Source organism: Carettochelys insculpta, chromosome 7 (assembly GCF_033958435.1).
Source record: "Carettochelys insculpta isolate YL-2023 chromosome 7, ASM3395843v1, whole genome shotgun sequence".
Lineage (NCBI taxonomy): Eukaryota > Metazoa > Chordata > Testudines > Carettochelyidae > Carettochelys > Carettochelys insculpta.
In genome coordinates, this window is record NC_134143.1 from 32,144,804 (window position 1) to 32,163,879 (window position 19,076).

Consider the following 19,076-nt stretch of genomic DNA (forward strand, 5'->3'; position numbering starts at 1 on the left):
CCTTAAGCATCTGAAAGGGTATTTGAGAGTAAATTTCAGCATTAGAAACAGTCTCTTAGGTTCAGATCCCGCCCAGAGCTATCAACAGGCCATATTTTAACTATGGCTCTAAATTTGCAGACACAAGGGATTCTATTTAGGCATCTCCCAGATTTGCAGTTGCAATCAGCTAATTAGAAATGCTAATGCCATTGTTTGTGTCTGTACAACTGACTGCAGGTATAAAACTAGTTTTGTACTGAATTTAAGCCTTAAACAAACAAAAAAAACAATCTAACTTTGAATGCAGCACACTCCACTGATGAGACTAGTGGAGTACCCTGCTACACCTCACAAAGGCTCCCAAGTGTATGTCTACACTATGCCAAGGACTGACCCGGGAGGGATCGATCCACCAGGCTTTGATTTATTAGGTCACTGAAGATGCAATAAAAATCGATTCCTGAACAGGCCCCCATCGACCGAAATACTCCAGAAAAACCAGAAGAGTAGCCAGCATCAGCAGGAGAGCAGCCCCACCAACTTTACCATGTGGCCCACGCCGCAGTAGGTATGCCGACTTCAGCTACTCTGCAATTTGTGTAGCTGAATTAGATTGATGGTAAGTGTAGACAAGGCCTGTATCTTCACAACATTGTAGGGACAGGAATCAGATTAAACCAAGTCACACTGCAGTTTAAAACAAGTATACACCCACACGTTTTGCAGAATGGCTGGCAGTGGCAGCAGTGCCTTTAAACTGCGCCACTTAGTCATTTAGCTACCCTTTACAATCTAAGCAGGCAAGAAATTCAACATGTATCAGCCTTGGCCAGGCCATGCTATATTTCCAGGCAATGAAGGCCAAAGAAATAGTTCCGAGTGAAATGACAGTATTCACTTCAGTTTTTTAAAGCCTGGGTCATACACAGTCACATGCTGCAAACCTTCTCGTTCAGCATCACACGCCCTGCACATTTTCCACTCATGTCTGGATTTTATGTTTGAAAACTACCTACAAAGCTGAACTGTGTGGCTAGGGCTATTTTGTAGCTCTACCTCAAAATACGTTACGCAATCTCTGTTGTACAAATTGCATAACTTATTTTGAGGCATCTTATTTCAAACCTGCTACACTGCACTGGAGTTCGAAATAAGTGGTCAGGGCTTTTTTTTTGTGGTGGTATGTGTTGGTACTGCATACTGGCACCTCCTTGCCAGGGCTCCCGCAGCTGGAGCTGCCATCCAGATTCAGCGCCCAAGACATCTCCCAGCTGCGGGGTTGCTGGATCCCCTGCCAGCCCCGCAGCAGTGTGTGGGCTGGCAGGCTGCTGTAGGGCTCGGAGCCATAGCAGCGTCTGTTTTTACAAAAAAAAAAAAAAAAGACTGTAAGTGCTTATTTTGAGCTTCCCAGCAACCCTTGTAGGACGAGGGTTACCGGGAATGAAACAACTGCACGGTTTCTATTTCAGGATACAAATGGAAACAATACTCTAGTCTTAGCCTGTGTGTATTACCAATAATCCCAAACTAAATAGTGAAAAAAAAAACCATTTAGTTCAGTCTCTGTAACTGTTGTCAATCATGGTCGCTTACATGTTACCCATGTATTATTCTCTGTAAAGTAATGAAAGTCAGCAGTGGGTAGACACTTTGAGAAACTCACAGCTATCAAAACTGAACTGCTGTTTTTAAAATCTTGTCGTCTATTTTACAGCCCATGACAGCACACACCAGATTACTTTCCAATTAATGTTCTATCAAATGTTACACTGTAAAAAACTAAATCTTTCATGTTTTAATTCCTAACTGTCCACACCAAAGCCTGAAATCCTTTAAACAACCATCAGAGAAATGGCACTGCATTGGCAGCAGCTCCGCATCTGGTCACACCACACTGACAAACTCTGTTGAATGACTGGCAATAACTAGGCGAGTTCTGACTCCCAAGACTCTTCTCCCCTTAGCATCTCTGCCACGAGTACCAGTTGTTGTGGCACTTTCTTTGCATACAAAGACTAAAATCTAAGAAATCAGTTGAGGGAGAATTTGAAACTGTGACCTAGAAGCCAAAGGTTTGATATCCCTCTTTCAATTCTTTGAGACATCAAATCCTGAAGGAAATATTTTCTTTGGTTATTTTCCCCAAATGCATTCCTCTGTAATGACAAATTATAAAATTAGACTTTTACCTGCTACTTAATCTCCTTTCAAAGCATAAATCCATTCAATTTGAAGACTAAAAATATAATCAGAACCCTATTCAGCTTGGTTTGTGTATCATCTCAGTTTCATACTGACATTTTTAGAAGCCATCCCATTTGGAGACCATTTTATGCTTTATAACGTCTCATTTGGATAGCAATACAGGCCAAATTTACCCAATACCCGATTACCAGGGTAATCGCTATCTTCCCTCACAGCCAGTCATGATTTAACTGAGCCCAGGTCTATACTGTACTGTGAGGGAAAAAAATCTATTTAAGATACGCAACTCCACCTATGTGAATTACGTAGTTGGAGTCGACTTATCCTTAACTGATTTTCCCTGCCATCCCACCACAGAGGGAGGTCAATGGGAAAGACTCTGCCATCGACTTCCTGAGGTTAATGGTGGAGACCTGATGGTTTGCTTTAACGTGGCCCCACTACACATGTTAAACTGAACCCCGGAAGATCAAAGCAGTGGCAGTCTATCTTCCAGTAAATGGATATGCACCCAGAGGTAAAAAGTGACATGAATTAACTGATGCTCTCTAATAAATCTATTTTTCATAACATTTCCTTCTTTCCAATACACACTATAGAACTTTTTAAAATATCAGCAAATTTTATTATCACTAGATCCTTTTCAATTTAAGATTTAATTAGGTCCCCATTTTGTAGGTCTGAGAAAAAATTTAGCAGCCATTCACGTGAATGTGGGAAAGTTATCACAACATGAACCAGTGCAAAGATTCAGTTAAGACAAGAGCAGGGAAAGTTTTTTTCTTTTTTTTAAATAAACATTAAGCCACTCATTGATCTACTATGCTAGTCACAGTAAAGGAATGTCGTCAAGTTTAATATGGCACAAAGTATTACCCATTCTCCAACAGATCCACGTATGATGAGATCTACAACATCCCTTTGCCTGTGCTTTGTCCAGTCTAATTCGGAATGAAGGCAGTGGTAACTTCCACTCCATCCCTAAGAAAACCATTTTACAGTCTGGTAGATCTCAGAGTGTTCAGACATTATGTCCAGCATTCAAAGTTTTTCCTTTTCTTAGAGTGTATGAAATCCAATTTCCTTTCCCCGCCTCCCTAGGAGTAAAATTCAGTGCTCTGTTCCACATCACTTATATACAAACAACATTAAAAGTTACACATGTACCCAATGTCAACTTTAATAAACAATCCTAAACATCAAACCAATATTTATGTATATATATGAGAGAAATGTTCCAAGGGGAAAGACATTTCAGTTTCAAGGTCCCTCAGCATAAATTCAGTAACGTAACACCACCAAATGCTCCCAGAGTGTCCTTTTAAGTGGTCCAGCAGAAAAGAGTAGGGCTAACTGAAGCACCTGAAAATGTTACACCCTAAAACTCTGTAGATTACTGACCCCAAAGCAAAAGGAACCACCTCCTAGTTCAGCAGATGTACGAAAGAAGGCATAGTGATGAATAGAAGACAGAGAGCAACATTTATGCACATCCACCTGACCTACTGAGCTGTTCCTGGAGATGAAACTTTCACACCATCAAAACTGGCATTCTGGACTAACGCCCACAAACCACAGGATGGGGAGTGGGGAAGGGGCTTGTTTGTTTAACAAAATTCATTATGGGTTCACTTCTAGTGTGAGCAGTAACTTGAAGCAGTTTAGACAGAGGTTTTCTTGGGAGGCCAGCAAATAGTTCATATAAGAGCAAAACAATAACAGGCATGGCTATAGCAATGAATACAGCAGGGGTTTGCACAGAAGAGGGCAGGCCCCTTGAGGATGGGGGAGCGTGAAATTTCACCAGGAGGGCACAGCACGATCGGCTGCTGGGTCTTAGGGTCACTCATCTCAATAAAATGTTGAAATGCGTTACTGTTTTTATGTTGGGGTATTCACATTTATATACCGATTAACAAGGTTTTTACATTTGACAGGCTTATCTTCTTACACATGCCGAAAATGTTTTTTTTCCTCTGAACATAACTGCAATTTCCTCCAGTTTGGATTACAACAGTCAGTTTGGGGCTGGGATGAGGAACTGCTAAATGCAGGGACAAAAAGTGCAGCTCAACCTAAAATGTTTGCTCACCTCTGCAATAGGGTACATATCAAGCTCCTTTTTTGCCTAGCCCTAGACAATCTTTGCAAATGCTTTGGTTCTTCCCACACCAGAAAGGCACCTGTTGTACAAGTTTCTTCATGAGGGATTCACTTCATCTGACTTTCAGGTTCAACAAGTAACTCTGTTGCTTTCCCTTGACCCTTCCTGTCCACCGGCTTTTCAGGAGCTTGACTTCTGAACCCCGCTAGACCTAACCCAGATCAGAGGTTCAGGAACATCACTTCAAAGATTCCCTGGAGAAAGGAGGTGGTTCTTTAATTGCTGGTGGCCTCAAACTGGTGTTGCCCAAACAGAAGGAAAACTCTTACCCTAAAAGGAAAACTGGAGTGGGAGTGCGGCATATCATGGACAAGAGGCCACTCCTGTTAGACTTATGTACCTGTGCCCCTGCATGCCTTCCTTTGCTCTGTCATCAGCTACAGCGTCAATAGTACATTAGAGGAGCACTGGAGACATACAGTGGAAGTCTCAAACACTGGCAGTCACATTTTGCAATACCGCATAGCATGACTCTTCAAGAAATTAAGAGCCCATGCCCTGAGGTGGTAGGTATTGGCTGCATGGTGCTATAGCAAGGCCCCTGGCAGCTGATAAAAAAGGACATATTTTAAACACAACCCTGAGTTAATTTCTTGGGTTACTGACAGTAAACACAATCGCTTCCAGACAGTAAACACTGTGACTAACCTCTACAACTACACAGGCATGAGTATCCCACCTGCCACCCCATCCCACTCCTTTAATTCATCATAACATTCACATTTTTATTTTCTGATATCTGAGGTCCTTTGGCCTTCAGCCTTATAATTTACCTAAGACAATCCCAAGAAATATCCTACTCATTGAGTTTTGTTGCTGTAAAGGACATTGTCAATAGTTAATTAAGTTTTCACTCTGCAAACTTTTCTGCTTGGAAATAATTCTTTCCCCATTGAGATCATCCAATATTAAATGAGTAAACATTAATTTTCATCCTCTTTTTAGGGAGCTTGGATTTTAACCTGGCTTATTCGTTTACTTCCTTGTTTGTGTGCCCTAAAATGAGTCAGCATAGGTCTACAAATGTGGCAAATTCGATGTTCCTTCAGAGCATCCCTCTAAAACAATGACTACTTCTTAAAAGGCCAGCAACGGAACGATGAACTAAAAGAATATTTGAGATCTAGGACTTCTCTCTCATATTGATGAAACACAATTTGGTGTTAGCTCTGCCTTTACCCAGACGCTTGGACCTTTTAACGAGGACCCAGAAACAGAGCAGCCAGACAGCATCAGAACACTGTAACTGAAGCCAGATAGTCCCCTGCCCTGAATACGCAGCAAATCATTGGTCAGCAGGCCACAGAGGCATTTCCTTCAATGCTGGATAGGGCTCTTATGCCCTTTGAAGAAATGTGGGTGCTGGTCATACAACTGTACTCTGCCTTCTTTTGGAAACTTCCAAAGGTGATTAAGTGACGGGAGTGACAGTTCATCCTCCCTAATGGCTCTTCTATATGAGATGCACTACAAGAATTGAGCAGGCAGATCCCAGCGCCAAACCTAATGTCATGTAAAATGTCATTACCACCCCTGTTGCCTCTGCCAGCTCTTTTGGCATAATCTTGGGGCCATAGATGATGGCTAAGGTGCCAAGGTAACCATTGCTGAGTCCTAAGAGTGCAATGAAAACAGCTGGGTAGACATCTTTGTTGAAAACTACAATTTTGATATGGCTCCGAGGCTGATAGTTACATAACATGAAAACAGGTAGTGACACAGTCCTCAGGAGGACCAGAGCAGGGAGCAGTTTGCTCTTTGGGCCAGGGACCTGGATCCAGGCAGTGATTTGCCGTCCACACCAGTCAGCAAAATTGTACAAAAGAAAACTGGTGAGGGGGATGAAATACTTATTAGTCCATAAGCTCCCCGAGTCCTTGTTAACAGATTCTATGCTGGAGGAGATGGAAGGAAATATGATGATAGAGATGAAAAAAACACAGAAGACACAGAAGCCCAGGACAGCAGTAGTCTTCAGGATAGGACGTAGGGGTGGGATGGATTGGTCGCTATTGGCCATGTCTTGTGACTCATCCACTTCCTCTAAACATCTGCTAGGAAATGCACCAGCTGGCTGTGTGCTACCCTTCTGAAATCTCATGTAGTACCTGAAAAAAAAATGAGGAAGGAAAAAAAAATCAACAACCCAGTGAAATCAAGGCAGACAGCTGCAATGAGAACAGAACTTGGCTGACAGGAAAAATTGCTGGCATACAATAAATAAGAAATTCAGTATTTAGAGTTGGGATTTTCAAAATCTTGATTGTGGCTTCTTAGGCTTAGCCGCTGGCCCACAGAGGAACGCTTTCTTCCCTTCGGCATCCACAGGCTTAGCTGCTCACAGCTCCCAGCGGCCACAATTTGTGAGCTGTGAATGGACATGCCTACAGATGCTAAGATAAACAAAGCCTCTCGCACCAAGCCAGTTGCTTACCCTTAACAAGCCATGACCCAGACTTTGAAAAACCTTGATTTAGATTATATTGCTTGTGATGCCCACCTCATCAGAAATTGATCCCCCACAACCCAAAATCCAGGGAGGAGATTGATGTACACAAACTCCCAGAACCCTGGTCAACAGAGAAAGAGGACAAAAATTCAGCACAGGCTGTGGCGAGCCCCACAGTTTCTGTCAGTGAATTCTACTTTAATAAAGAGCCACAGACAGAGATTACTTCAACAACCTCAGGATTTAAAACACGTCATTTGAGTTTCCTAAACTCTTCATTGCACAACAAGATGGCTGTGAACAAAACACAAACATAATCTCCTGCTCCCATATGAGCCTACCCACATCACCTCAATCATACTCTTGCTATGGCCTCCTACAGGATTTATTGAAATCCTGTCAACTTGCAAACTCCTTTTTCCCCACCCTGAATATGTCGTTATTAAACAAGTGATGTCACCGATGCCCAGCTATTCACAGGAGGGCTCGCCAGACACTTCCAAACCAATCGGGCTTGGAGAATCCAGGCATGTGGGAGTCCAAAACATTGGTATGTCCCACTGGTTACAGCATGAACCAACAAGACCTGCCTAGTTGTTATCTGTATGTTTCAGAGGTTAATCTGAATAAAAGCTAGTTTAGCTACTTCTGGTGAAGCAATTCGAGATCTGAATATGTGGTTTCAGTCACCCACCTCCCCCCTTTCCCACAAAGTTAGCTTTTCAGAAACTCAAGACAAACTGCAAATCCCACAGTTTCTGTCTGTGGTTTCTGTTAAATCGGGAAGTTACGATGAAAGAGCCAGCAAAGGAACTGAACACAAGTAGCAGAAGAGCAAAGCAGAGGGTGTGCGGCATGGCCCACTGAGCATGGTAGGAGGCAAGCTGGATTCTTGCAACAATCAGACAAACACATGAGCAGAGACTGCAAATGGCAAGAAAAGGGAGAAAAGGGCATCATAGAGTGATCTTCTCACCCTTTATGCTATGCAGTGAAAGTGGGTCCCCAGCTAGGCCATTTATACCACTCTTCTTACTGCTGGCTTGTCACTCCTCACCCTGCCACAGTCATGTACTTTGTAACTCTTACTATTGCTGAAAAATACCTCTCTACCTGCACGTGAGGTATATTCACCACATGCAAAGACTACATCAGGTGAACCCTGCTTAAGGTAGCTGTAGAGTCAATGGCCTGGTGGCTTGACTAGCTTTACCTGGAGTATTCCAACCTGGGAAGAATCAGGTATACCACAATGCAAATGATGATGAAGACATCTGCTGTCAGGAAGTAGGCCAGGGCACTGTCTGTAACATCAGCTGCTGCCGCCAGATCTATCACTGATGCCACGGCACTGACCGTGCCCCCCATAGCCTGACCTACAAGGTGTGAGAAAAAGCAAGAATTCAGTCACAGAAGCATGCAGGGATGGGCAACTTATGCTGGGTCAGACAGACCCAGACACTTGGGTAGACAGTAGCTCCAAAATCAAAAATACAGGGACAGGAATTAGAGAGGTGAGGATAAGAGGATTGCACCTTGGAATTTCAGAAATAATTTTTAACTGCAATTTTGGGCAAGTGTCAGTGTTCTTGGAACACAACCACTGATCGCTCTGGCCAGAGCCAGACACGGATATGGCATGTGTTGTGCAAGTGCTCCCACATAGCTTTGCAAATGCACTATAAACCTAACCTATAAGCCAGCTTGAATTCTAGCTCCAGGTCTCTCAACACAAGGCAGCCAGTTGTTGTATTCTGGATGGTAGTTTTGTGATGGGGGGCAGGAAGGGACATATATTTGCCTAGGTGTAAACCTCTAAACTCCTCTCGTCTCTGACTCAAGTAGGGTCAGTACTTACTGTAGTATAGGCCTCCAGAGGTGTAAAACTAGTGCATTGTTGTACTGGATCATCTACTTACCCCAGATATGAGGCTTCAACGCCAGCAGCCTCGAGAAGGTAAGCCATCGACTGGCGTGTTTGGTACTGCCTATTCTCCTTGGCTATTATATAAACCAGTTAATTACTGGATCACAGTCCCTGCTATATACTGTTGTACAATGCAATGGGAGCCCTGCTTTCCATCCATCCTTCTCCCCCTCTCCAGCAAGGGTACACAAATGCATACTGCAAGGCCCAGGTGGTCTGGTGTGCTGGACTCTAATGTGCATTTCCTATGCCTACTTTGGGAGTTGGATAGTTTCTCTCTTTTGCCTCCACAAAGGTGAATCAAATTGCCAATGACCACATGTATATTTTTACAAAACGATCAGGCACCTTTGAGACAAGCTGATCTCACTTATCAGGGAAAAAAAATCATTAAAAACATTTCTGCCTGGGCTCAAGGAAGCATTTCTGTCTTGATTTCTTGCCCTCACCTCTCTCTTACCTACCCTGAAGTGCATTTAGAATTGCTATCAACCACAGCCAAACCTCCAGGGACCTCATCACTTATGACTCTCAGCATGTCCCTCATCAGTTATGGTAATGAGTGTACATGTGGAATCTTGAAAGAGAGACAATGCAAAGCTTAATATTTTCTGAGATATAAACAAAGGTGGAACTAAGAGTTGTTCTTTTCCCTCTGTGGAAAAATCAGCTCTGTGGTCCATTGACTCAGATTGCCTTAGTGGGAATTCACCTAAAATATACGGATACCAAAGGTCTGCGAGTCTTCTTGCCTCTCTTGAGAGAACAAATGGTATTTTACACAATGAAGTACAGCTGTGTACAACACTTTTACAGAAACTAGAGAGTCAGCTCACATGACTGGCTGCTTCTTCCTTGGCAACTTCCCTTTGTCATAGTCCACAGTTTAAAAAAAATTAATAAAAAAAGGAAACAAGCTACTTCAGCCAACATGCAGAACTCATTATCACATGCATAATTGCTAGATGCAGCAAAACCTCCACCAAGATGGAGCACGTGCTGCAGAACCCAGCACAACACTAAATGGGTTAAAAAACTAAAATGCATGTCTCTAAGCAGCTTCTAAACTCTCATCCATCTGATTCTCTCCACATGGGCAGTTTTCCATTGTAAAGTGAATCATTTACTTACTTCTACCAATTGCATTTTGAAGTATCAGAGGAAGATTAACCTGAAATCAATGCCTGTGAATTCTTCATGGGGAAACAACCTGTAAGGCCAAAGATGCTGCTGGAGAAGATGGTCGAGGCGCTGCTGACTATAACCACACAAAATATGGTCATGACAAAAAAATGCTGTGTCCATGAGGAGGTGTCAGTTTTCACCAGCAATGTGATCACCACGAAGACAGCCAGCATCACAGCCAAGGAGGACAGAATGCGGATGCTGGCAGATACCCTAGAGAAGAAAGGCAATGGTTTGGCTTTTTTCAAAAAGGAGGCCCACCTCACCTTCCTACTTTAATCCCAAAAGCTATTATTATTCAGTATTTCTATGACAGTAGTGCTTAGATTCCCCAGCTGACATATGGTTCCTAGTATGCCAAGCCCTGAATACACAGATGGTAAGGGGCAATTCCCGAGGAGCTCAGTCTTATTAGACAGACAAGGGGAAGGGGAAACAGAGCTGGGGAAGGTGAAGTGATTTGCCCCAAGTTGACAAACTGAGAGAACAAACCAGGTCTCCTGGCTCTGAGTACAGCGTAGTACACTATATATGCATTAGACCAGCCTGCCTCTCCTTACACTAAATTCTTCATCAAATGTTCACAGTCTAGCAATGATCTACTTGGTTCTATATATTTCATTTTTAAAAACCTGACAGTCATCAAAAAGTTTCCAGACACATACAAGTAAGTTTTGTAGCCTTGGTTTTCTATACCCATTCCCATTCAAGAATTTCCAAGTACAACACAAAAAATATTTCACAACCCATACTAAGGACCTTTGCTTCAAAGTAGCTAAGAAGCACCATGTGCAGTGATGACTGCCGCCAGAAGGTAGTGTGCTAGTGGGTAGCTGCTGCCGTCTTACTTTTTAGAGCAGACACTCAAGATGTCACACGACACATGGGAACTTGGGGACTGACAATGTAGTTGCTTTGGAAGCACAAGTGACAGCCTTGCAATGCTTGTTCTGGCTAAGGCCAGCTGCTGATGTGCCAGCCAACTAGAAGGTAATACAAGAGCACCAAGAAAGTCAGGTGGCTAGAATAAGAGAGCCAGTGAAGAAGAAGCTATGAATTAATTCCTGTGAGGCAGGAAGAACCAAGAAAAATAGGGGAAGTAAAATGTAATTATTTTAAAGAGTTTTGATATCAAGCTTATGACTTCCACATCTTCCATCAGTGCTGATTCAGTTCAGTCAGTCAATCTATAAACCCAACCAACCTTCAAATATCTATTTCTATCAGAAATAGGAGGTACTCCTCTCAGAAGAGCAAATGCCACACCAACAGCAGCAGCAAAGCCTGCATGAGGAATACTGCAGGTTGGGTGAAAGAAATCACATGTTTGTAATTAGTTACCTGAACAGGAACATTACTTATTATAGAGATGGAATACTTTTAATCAGCTCTTCTTTGGGGCAGAGAAGGGTGAAAGAAAGTAAGAAAAAGAAAAGCTAAGCTAGCACCAAGATCTGGAGGTGGAGTGTTGAAATATATTCCCTTTATCCTCAGACACAAGGTTTCCTGCACTAAACCTCATTTCCCTATGCAGGTCTCCCATGCTAAGTCTACACAGCAGCCCTATTTCAGAATAATAGATTCTGAAATAGCTACACACAAAAATGTATTTCAGAACAGCAATTTGCTATTTTGAAATATATAGTCTACAAACATAGAGCCTATTTGCAAATAACTATTTCAAAATAAGCACTATGCCACGTCCTAACAGTAGCTATTTTGAGTTAGGCATTCCTCCTGCAATGACATTGACCAATTTCAAAACAACACACCCACTATTTCAATTTTTTTTATTGAAATAGCATGTGCATAGTGTAGATGAGACCAAATTTATTTGAACTAACAGCTATCATCTCAGAATAACTTGGCCGTGTGGCTGTAGCCCTGAGGACCACAATACAGTGCATCATGCTACATTGTTACCTTAATTGAAAATACAGTAGTCTGACTGGCCTGTTTCTAGGAGAAGAAAGGACTCCCGAGAAACGTGTCTTGTGTGCATAGAACACCATTCTGAAAATGAACTCTGGTTGAACAGGAGCACCAATATGAATACAAGCATATTCATGCACCCTCTCAAGCATTAACTGATTTTTTTTCTTCCAAATGATGTACAATAAAAACTTCCATGATCTCATGTGTGTTGCTACAGACAATGCCTCCACTTTAATACAACCATAAGAGTTAGGTCTAAAAGATGCTGTTATCCAGAGGGTGGAGCATATGCTAGCCAGACAATCTGCATTGTATCTGAACTCCAGGAACTGATTTGCTCCAAATTCCTCATAATGGTAATCTTCCTCATGAGTATTTATGATAATGTAAATTTACCATAATAAAACACTTATTGATTATAGATGTGCCAGTCAGAAAACTCTGTGATATGCTGGCAATAGATGCTACATTTAAATGTAATGCATTAAAATACAAACTAGTTTAGTGAAATGGATATATTAGCAATCTGGAGGATATGCAAGAAAAATGTGAGCTATCTTCTGAAGTTTTCCTTTGCTTTCTTTCCCTTTTCTCCTATTTGCATACAATGTGCAAATATCAGTAACAAATGAGCACCTATTTTAGGAATTTCTCTCTCAGCTAATAATTTCTATGGTGAACATTAAATGCCTACTCAGTATGAAATATACTATACTTACAAACACTCCATCTTCAAACTAATTTCCACTCTTATTTCCATGATTAGAACTTGCCAAATAAGGCAGGCAAGAAGGACTGGCACCCTGGCAAACACCACAAGTATAGAAAATAGAACTGTAGTTGCCAGTCACCAGGGAGTCAGGACAAGTACAGTGCTTTGGTTCCTGTTAAAAGATTTTCACCGACTGGGTGGGAAAACCTTCCCCTTGTATCTCACAATCTCCTGGCAGGGGGCAAACTGGTCAATGGGTACAAAAGAGTATTCCCGCAACTCTCTGCCCTCAAATTCTGATCTCAATTTACAGAATGGGGCAGAAAAATAAAAAACCCACATATGGGACCAACTTCCTACATAGGCAAATGCTAAGGGGAACACAATTTTATTGACTGTTAGTTCAAGTATCTCCAGGCTTCAAGGGTAGGTCATTTTCAAGTCTGCTTGGGGGAGGGGGGAAATCCTTTGACTCAATTTAGTTTACACATATGCCAATTTATGTAGCATACCTATGTAATGTTTCATATGTTTGACCCCTTGTTCTTACTAGGATGGGCAGTTTCTAAGATCAAAGACAGGCAATTTATCGTGATAAGCATAATATGAACATACTATGTATCTAACAATCACTGATTCTAGGGACCTCTAAGTTAGGGCCTTATGAAACTCAGGGCCATGAAAAACATGTCATAGACCATGTCACAAGCCTTCTCCTGTAAAATCCAGCTACTGAAGTGAATGGAGAGGGACAGAACTGGGGGTGTCCTACTATTCCACCAGCTCCAGCTGCTAGTGTGCAGGCTTAGGAGGGCTGGAACTTGCTCTTCTTCTGCACAGCTGCTCTTGGGGAGAGATAAGACTCACGCTCCATCTCCAGGAACCTCCTGAAGTTGCAGGAAGCTCGGGGACTGCTGTGAAGCTTCCTGCAGCAGGAGAAGGTACCCAGAGGTGGGAGTGAATGCAGCACAGAACTGAGGATGGCAATCGCCAAGCCCGCCTACAACTACTTTGCAACAACCTTCCTATAGCTTCTTTTTGGTCAGGACACATGGTTACAACACTAAAATTTCAGCTGTAAACATCTGAGCATGTGAACCTGATTAATTTTCAAATCCTATGGTTGTGAGATAGATCAGGATGGATTGTGAATTTGGTAAGGGCCTAGTTACAAACTACAGTAGCATTCAGATCACAGATTTAGTTGAAGAGCACAGAGGAACAAGGAAGCAACTGCTCTAGGGGCTGGTGATTCTAAAGGGCCAGGGGCTGTCGCCACCATCACTGCTACTGCAGTAGTATCAGCAGCCGGAGCCTCAGGCCCTTTAAATCTCTGGAGGAGCACCACACAGGATGTGTCAGGTGGTTCTAAAGGCTGGGGATGGGGCTGTACCATGCTCCAGATGGTGCTGAGGGCTGTGGTGGGTGCCAGCATGCTGTGCTTGCTGCTGCCAGCCCCACCTCTTCTGCCTGAGGTCCCGCCCCTTCCAGGAGCACAGAACCGTCCCCTTCCCCATATTGCCCAGGGGCTCAGCATGGCTGTCAGCACCCTTACTGGTAGGTAAACCTTCTGGCGCATGCACACCCCATGATTGGAATACATGTAGGGACCATCACTCAAAAAGCATCATTGATTCCAGAGACCTGTACTACATTATAAACAACAGTAGCATTCCGAACACAGCTTTTACAGGGAAATGTAACGATGAACTTAATAATGTATTTGATCTTTTACTATGACAGGCTATATTTCTCTGAAAAAAACTCGCATCACACCAAAAAACATACACATGGGTTTGAGCACAGAAATGTATTTAGATCAAACCCCTCAGAGGTGTCTTGAGTGGGCTTTGCTGTGGAGACAGAACAACAGACAAAGTCACTTTCTTAAGCAGTTTAGCTAACATCTTTTTTTCTGGTTATACATGTTTCAGCTTGACTTTAAACCCACTGCTCTACCATTATTAAAGACTACAGAAAAGGGTGGAGTGGTTGGATTACAGAGGCAGCAGAAAAGCCTGGAAAGGATGATGTTTAATGCAGCCTGGACTGGAGATGTAATTCCATTTACCTGTTGACTAGCAGGAAGTTTCCAATCAGGCAGAGCACCGAAGGCACTGTCGAGGCAATGGAAATGTAACTTTCAAAGAAGTCCTGGAAAAAGCAATAAAAGCATGTAAAAATTAAAATCTGAAACAAATCTAGCTACACACAACCTCAGAAACTTCTCATACAAATAACAGTGAGTGACTCCAAGAACCCCAAGACAGCTGCCATCCCACCATCAGGTTTCATTTTCTATGGGCCTACAGACCGAGCTGTAATCTACAAAAATTATTTCTAACATATGCCTTAATCTTCCAGTTCCAGTGGCCATTACAGTAAGTAGTTATGAGCTACTAAAATATTGACTGCATGAGTTTCCCTCTGTAATGTGTGTTGTATAGTGATTCATTCAACCCTGGCAGCAGGGCAGAGTAAGAATGCACATCTGAGGAAGTGAAACACAACAGGTCAGCCCCCCCTAATCTACCAAGGGTTTAATTACAGAGTGGTTAAACTGATCTCTAGTGTATTAGCCTGGGTAGACTGATAGGCCAAGCAATGGCTGTTCTGGTTATTTCCTGACCCACTGCAGCTTTATCACTATATACTGCCCAACAAAGCTGTCCTCTCTATTACTTATAACATGGCATGAAAGGTAACCACCAAACACAGTCCACTCTTTGTGAGGGTGCATGCTCCAAAGCTCTTTATAAAGTAGAGGTGAAGGCAGACTGGAAACTCTGCCTGAGCTCATAACAAGAGAGCAAGGGGACATTTAAGCTACGTCTACACGTGAAGCCTACTTCGAAGTAGGCTATTTCGATGAATAACGTCTACACGTCCTCCGGGGCTGGCAACGTCGATGTTCAACATCGACGTTGCACAGCACCACATCGAAATAGGCGCTGCGAGGGAACGTCTACACGCCAAAGTAGCACACATCGAAATAAGGGTGCCAGGCACAGCTGCAGACACGGTCACAGGGCGGACTCAACAGCAAGCCGCTCCCTTAAAGGGCCCCTCCCAGACACAGTTGCACTAAACAACACAAGATCCACAGAGCCTACAACTGGTTGCAGACCCTGTGCATGCAGCATGGATCCCCAGCTGCAGCAGCAGCAGCCAGAAGCCCTGGGCTAAGGGCTGCTGCACATGGTGACCATAGAGCCCTGCCGGGGCTGGAGAGAGAGCGTCTCTCAACCCCTCAGCTGATGGCCACCATGGCGGACCCTGTTATTTCGATGTTGTGGGACACGGATTGTCTATACGTGCCCTACTTCGATGTTCAACTTCGAAGTAGGGCGCTATTCCCATCCCCTCATGGGGTTAGCGGCTTCGACATCTCGCCGCCTAACGTCGATGTTAATGTCGAAATAGCGCCCAACACGTGTAGCCGTGACGGGCGCTATTTCGAAGTTAGTGCCGCTACTTCGAAGTAGCGTGCATGTGTATACACGGCTTTAATGAAACTGAAAGATGTCAAATTCAAAAGCTTTTTTTTTTTTAAAAACAGAACATACATACATAGTGAGGTTGTGGGACTCATTGCCACAAACTGTCATGAATACCAAGAGTTCAGTAGGATTCAGAAAACAAGAAGACATTTAGGTGACTAACAAAAATATTCAGCATAAAAGTAAACGAGTTGTGAAAGGGTTGTAACTCCTCAAGCTGCAGGGTTTACCCCAACCTCTAACTACAAAGGGTTAAGAGGAAACTCAGTTTTACTGGGCAATTAATCCCGTATCTGATAATAACAGTTTCCTGTACTCTTCCCCGTGGCAGGAACAGGACACTGTATTAGGTGGACTATTGTTCTGATACAGTATGGGAATTTCCATATGCTCCTGCACTGCAAACAGAATGACTGAGCACCTCACCAAGAAATCTTAGCGATTTAGAGCACATCTGTATTTGCGTGGAAAGCCTCTGTGTCTGTATACAATTAGTCAGTAGATTTGTCAGGTCCTCAAATCCCATGGCCAGGAGCATAAATAGGACTGACAATGACAAGGTAGATTGATTAAATCAAAGTGCTTTAAATCACTAACTTTAACAATGTTTAAAAATCACCAAAGCAAGAAACCTTGAATTAAATAATTGATTTTAGGCATGCTTTGCACTGGTACTTCTAGTTTTTCCCCCCAGAAGTTACATCTCTTTAATTGCAAACCAGTAAAACATGCTGATTTGCAAATAAACGTGGCTTCTACATGACCTATGGTGCTTCTTTTTGCTAGACAGGATGATACACAATAGCTACAACACTATAGCTATACACATTAACTTAAGAAATTATGGAGCTTATCATACATTGATTCCAATTTTTAATTTTTCATTTGTATCATATAAGAAAATGGCAACTGATGCATTTCCCAAGTGACAAGGTGACTAGCTTTTTCTCCCCTCTGATTTGCCACAAACTCTCTTTGGATAGAAATTTAAATTCATTCTAAACTGCACAAAAACAGTTATTTTGATTAGTTGAACAAAAGTACCTTAAATGTGGCAGATAAGTCCAAAACATTTATCAGAAAATTTACCAAAATGTGCTGTACACTTAAAACTAACTGATGTATTAAACAAAGAAAGTATTATCTGTAAGTCAGCTAATACAGATATCATCCTCTCACTCCTAGTTTTTATTCACAGATTTGGAAAAGAAAACAAGCTTTCCTGTTTTTTTGACTTCCAGTTGGCTTCCTCAACTTTAAACTAATTAGTCAGTGAACTGAACCAGTTGAACATATTGCAATGAAGAAATTATTCTCTCTCCTCTTGCAAAAGAGGCTACTGCTGTCCACAGCTGGTTTAGCACTTGAAACCCTGGTTTTAAGCGCTTAGCCGGTGACTTCCATCACTTAGGTGCTGGGATTTTCTTTTAAATATAATACTGCTTTATATATTATTACTATTATATTTATTATATTATTATATATTATTACTAATATTATTTGTTGAGTTTAATTGAAATGGATTTTCACAGATCACAGTCTTAACATACTTTGTCATCGTTTCACATACAATTTTAAATAGGTATATTTAAAAACTATATTTAATTTAAAATCTATTTTTAAATATTTGATTTTATCCAACACTGGACAATAAGCACTTTCCTTTCACTCCACTTCATCTGGTAATGCTCTGGTATGGAACAATTTACAGAACTGTTGTTATATGCCAGGCTCTCAGAAGTCAATTTGTTTGTTAAAGGCCAGTGTTGTCTACCATAGTATATTTCCACATCCATGAAAATTAGCAACTATTAATCTGTGAGTGTATTATTTACCAAAGACAGAAAGATGAACAAAGTGGCTAGGAAAGAAACTGAAGCTTTTAACTGCAGACCTTTGAATTTCCATGGCAGAATGAAGACTGTAAGAAAAGACACAGAACCCCAGTTCATTTCTTGTTGCCCTTCCTTCTCCCCGCTCTCCTAGAAGAGTGGAAGCCTTTTGTTAGAATTCCTTCATTTTTTATACCTTGCCTATTTAAGAAGCCTCTTCACCCAACACTAGGTTGTGTCCCTTTTGGTTTCATCCCCAGAAGAATTGTGGTTGTTATCAAAAGATCATCTCCTTTAAAAGCACTATACCTGTTTACACACATCTCCATATGCCCCACTGAGAACTAATCCAACATCTATCTCAGATACATACGTGGTTCCCACTACCTTAGTACCTGAGCACCTCACCATCTTTAATGCATTCATCTTCATAAAATCCCTGTGAGTAGGGAAGTACTATTATCCTTATTTTGTAGATGAGAACTGAGGCAGAGAGATATGTGGGTAACCTTAGTCTTAGACTAATCATTGGACCTAACTTCCTTCCTTTCATGGACACTGATGCAACTGAGGACATAGATAGTATTTTGTCTGGAGCACATAACTGGTAGCCACAATCTGCAGTTTCTAATCCTCTGATATATAATTTCTCCTGGACCATGGGCAAATCGTTTAACTACTTTGCCTAAGTTTTCCCACCTAACAAATGGGAACAACGACACTTACCTGATTCACAGGCGTGTTGGAGGATTTGTTTATACGAAAAAACCATACAAAAACATTATTGTTAAATAACTAAACCGAAAGTTTTCAATGATTAATCAAACTTGTTTCTTCCCTCTTCACCCACTGTTATTCAGGACCTCCAGAGGACACACATTGTTATACAAAGTACCTGTGCAACACATGCACTACATGAAAGGGCCAAAGACTCAGACTCAAATGTACTTTTATTGAATTTGCTCAGGTGTCACTTAAGTAAGTAGTTCCCAAGTGGTTATAATGGGATTGCCAGCACTGGCTTAGACTTGCAGGGACCCCAGAAAGAAGCCTGAGCCCAGCTGCTCAGAGCCAAAGCCACACCACACAGGACTTAAGACCAAGGTCTTCAGCCCTCCATGGCAATATTCAGGGCTTTGGTGTCAGTCCTGAGTGCCGAGGCCCAGATTACAGGCTCCCTTCCTG

General features: G+C 42.2%; 1 protein-coding gene across 2 annotated transcripts in view; it reads right to left on the reverse strand.

The window, feature by feature from the left end:
* Positions 1-2,707: 2,707 nt before the first annotated feature.
* SLC29A3 (solute carrier family 29 member 3) overlaps positions 2,708-19,076 on the reverse strand; it is a 34,411-nt gene continuing 18,042 nt past the window's right edge. Inside the window, exons 3-6 of one of the 2 annotated variants that reach the window (XM_075000262.1) lie at positions 14,631-14,713; positions 9,938-10,125; positions 8,014-8,176; positions 2,708-6,459 (exon numbers count right to left, since the gene is read on the reverse strand). In XM_075000262.1, coding sequence (XP_074856363.1) covers positions 5,805-6,459; positions 8,014-8,176; positions 9,938-10,125; positions 14,631-14,713 — 1,089 coding nt within the window. In that variant the 3' untranslated portion in view covers positions 2,708-5,804. Of the gene's footprint in view, positions 6,460-8,013; positions 8,177-9,898; positions 10,126-14,630; positions 14,714-19,076 lie in introns of both variants that reach the window. The other variant, XM_075000261.1, reaches the window with a different exon arrangement.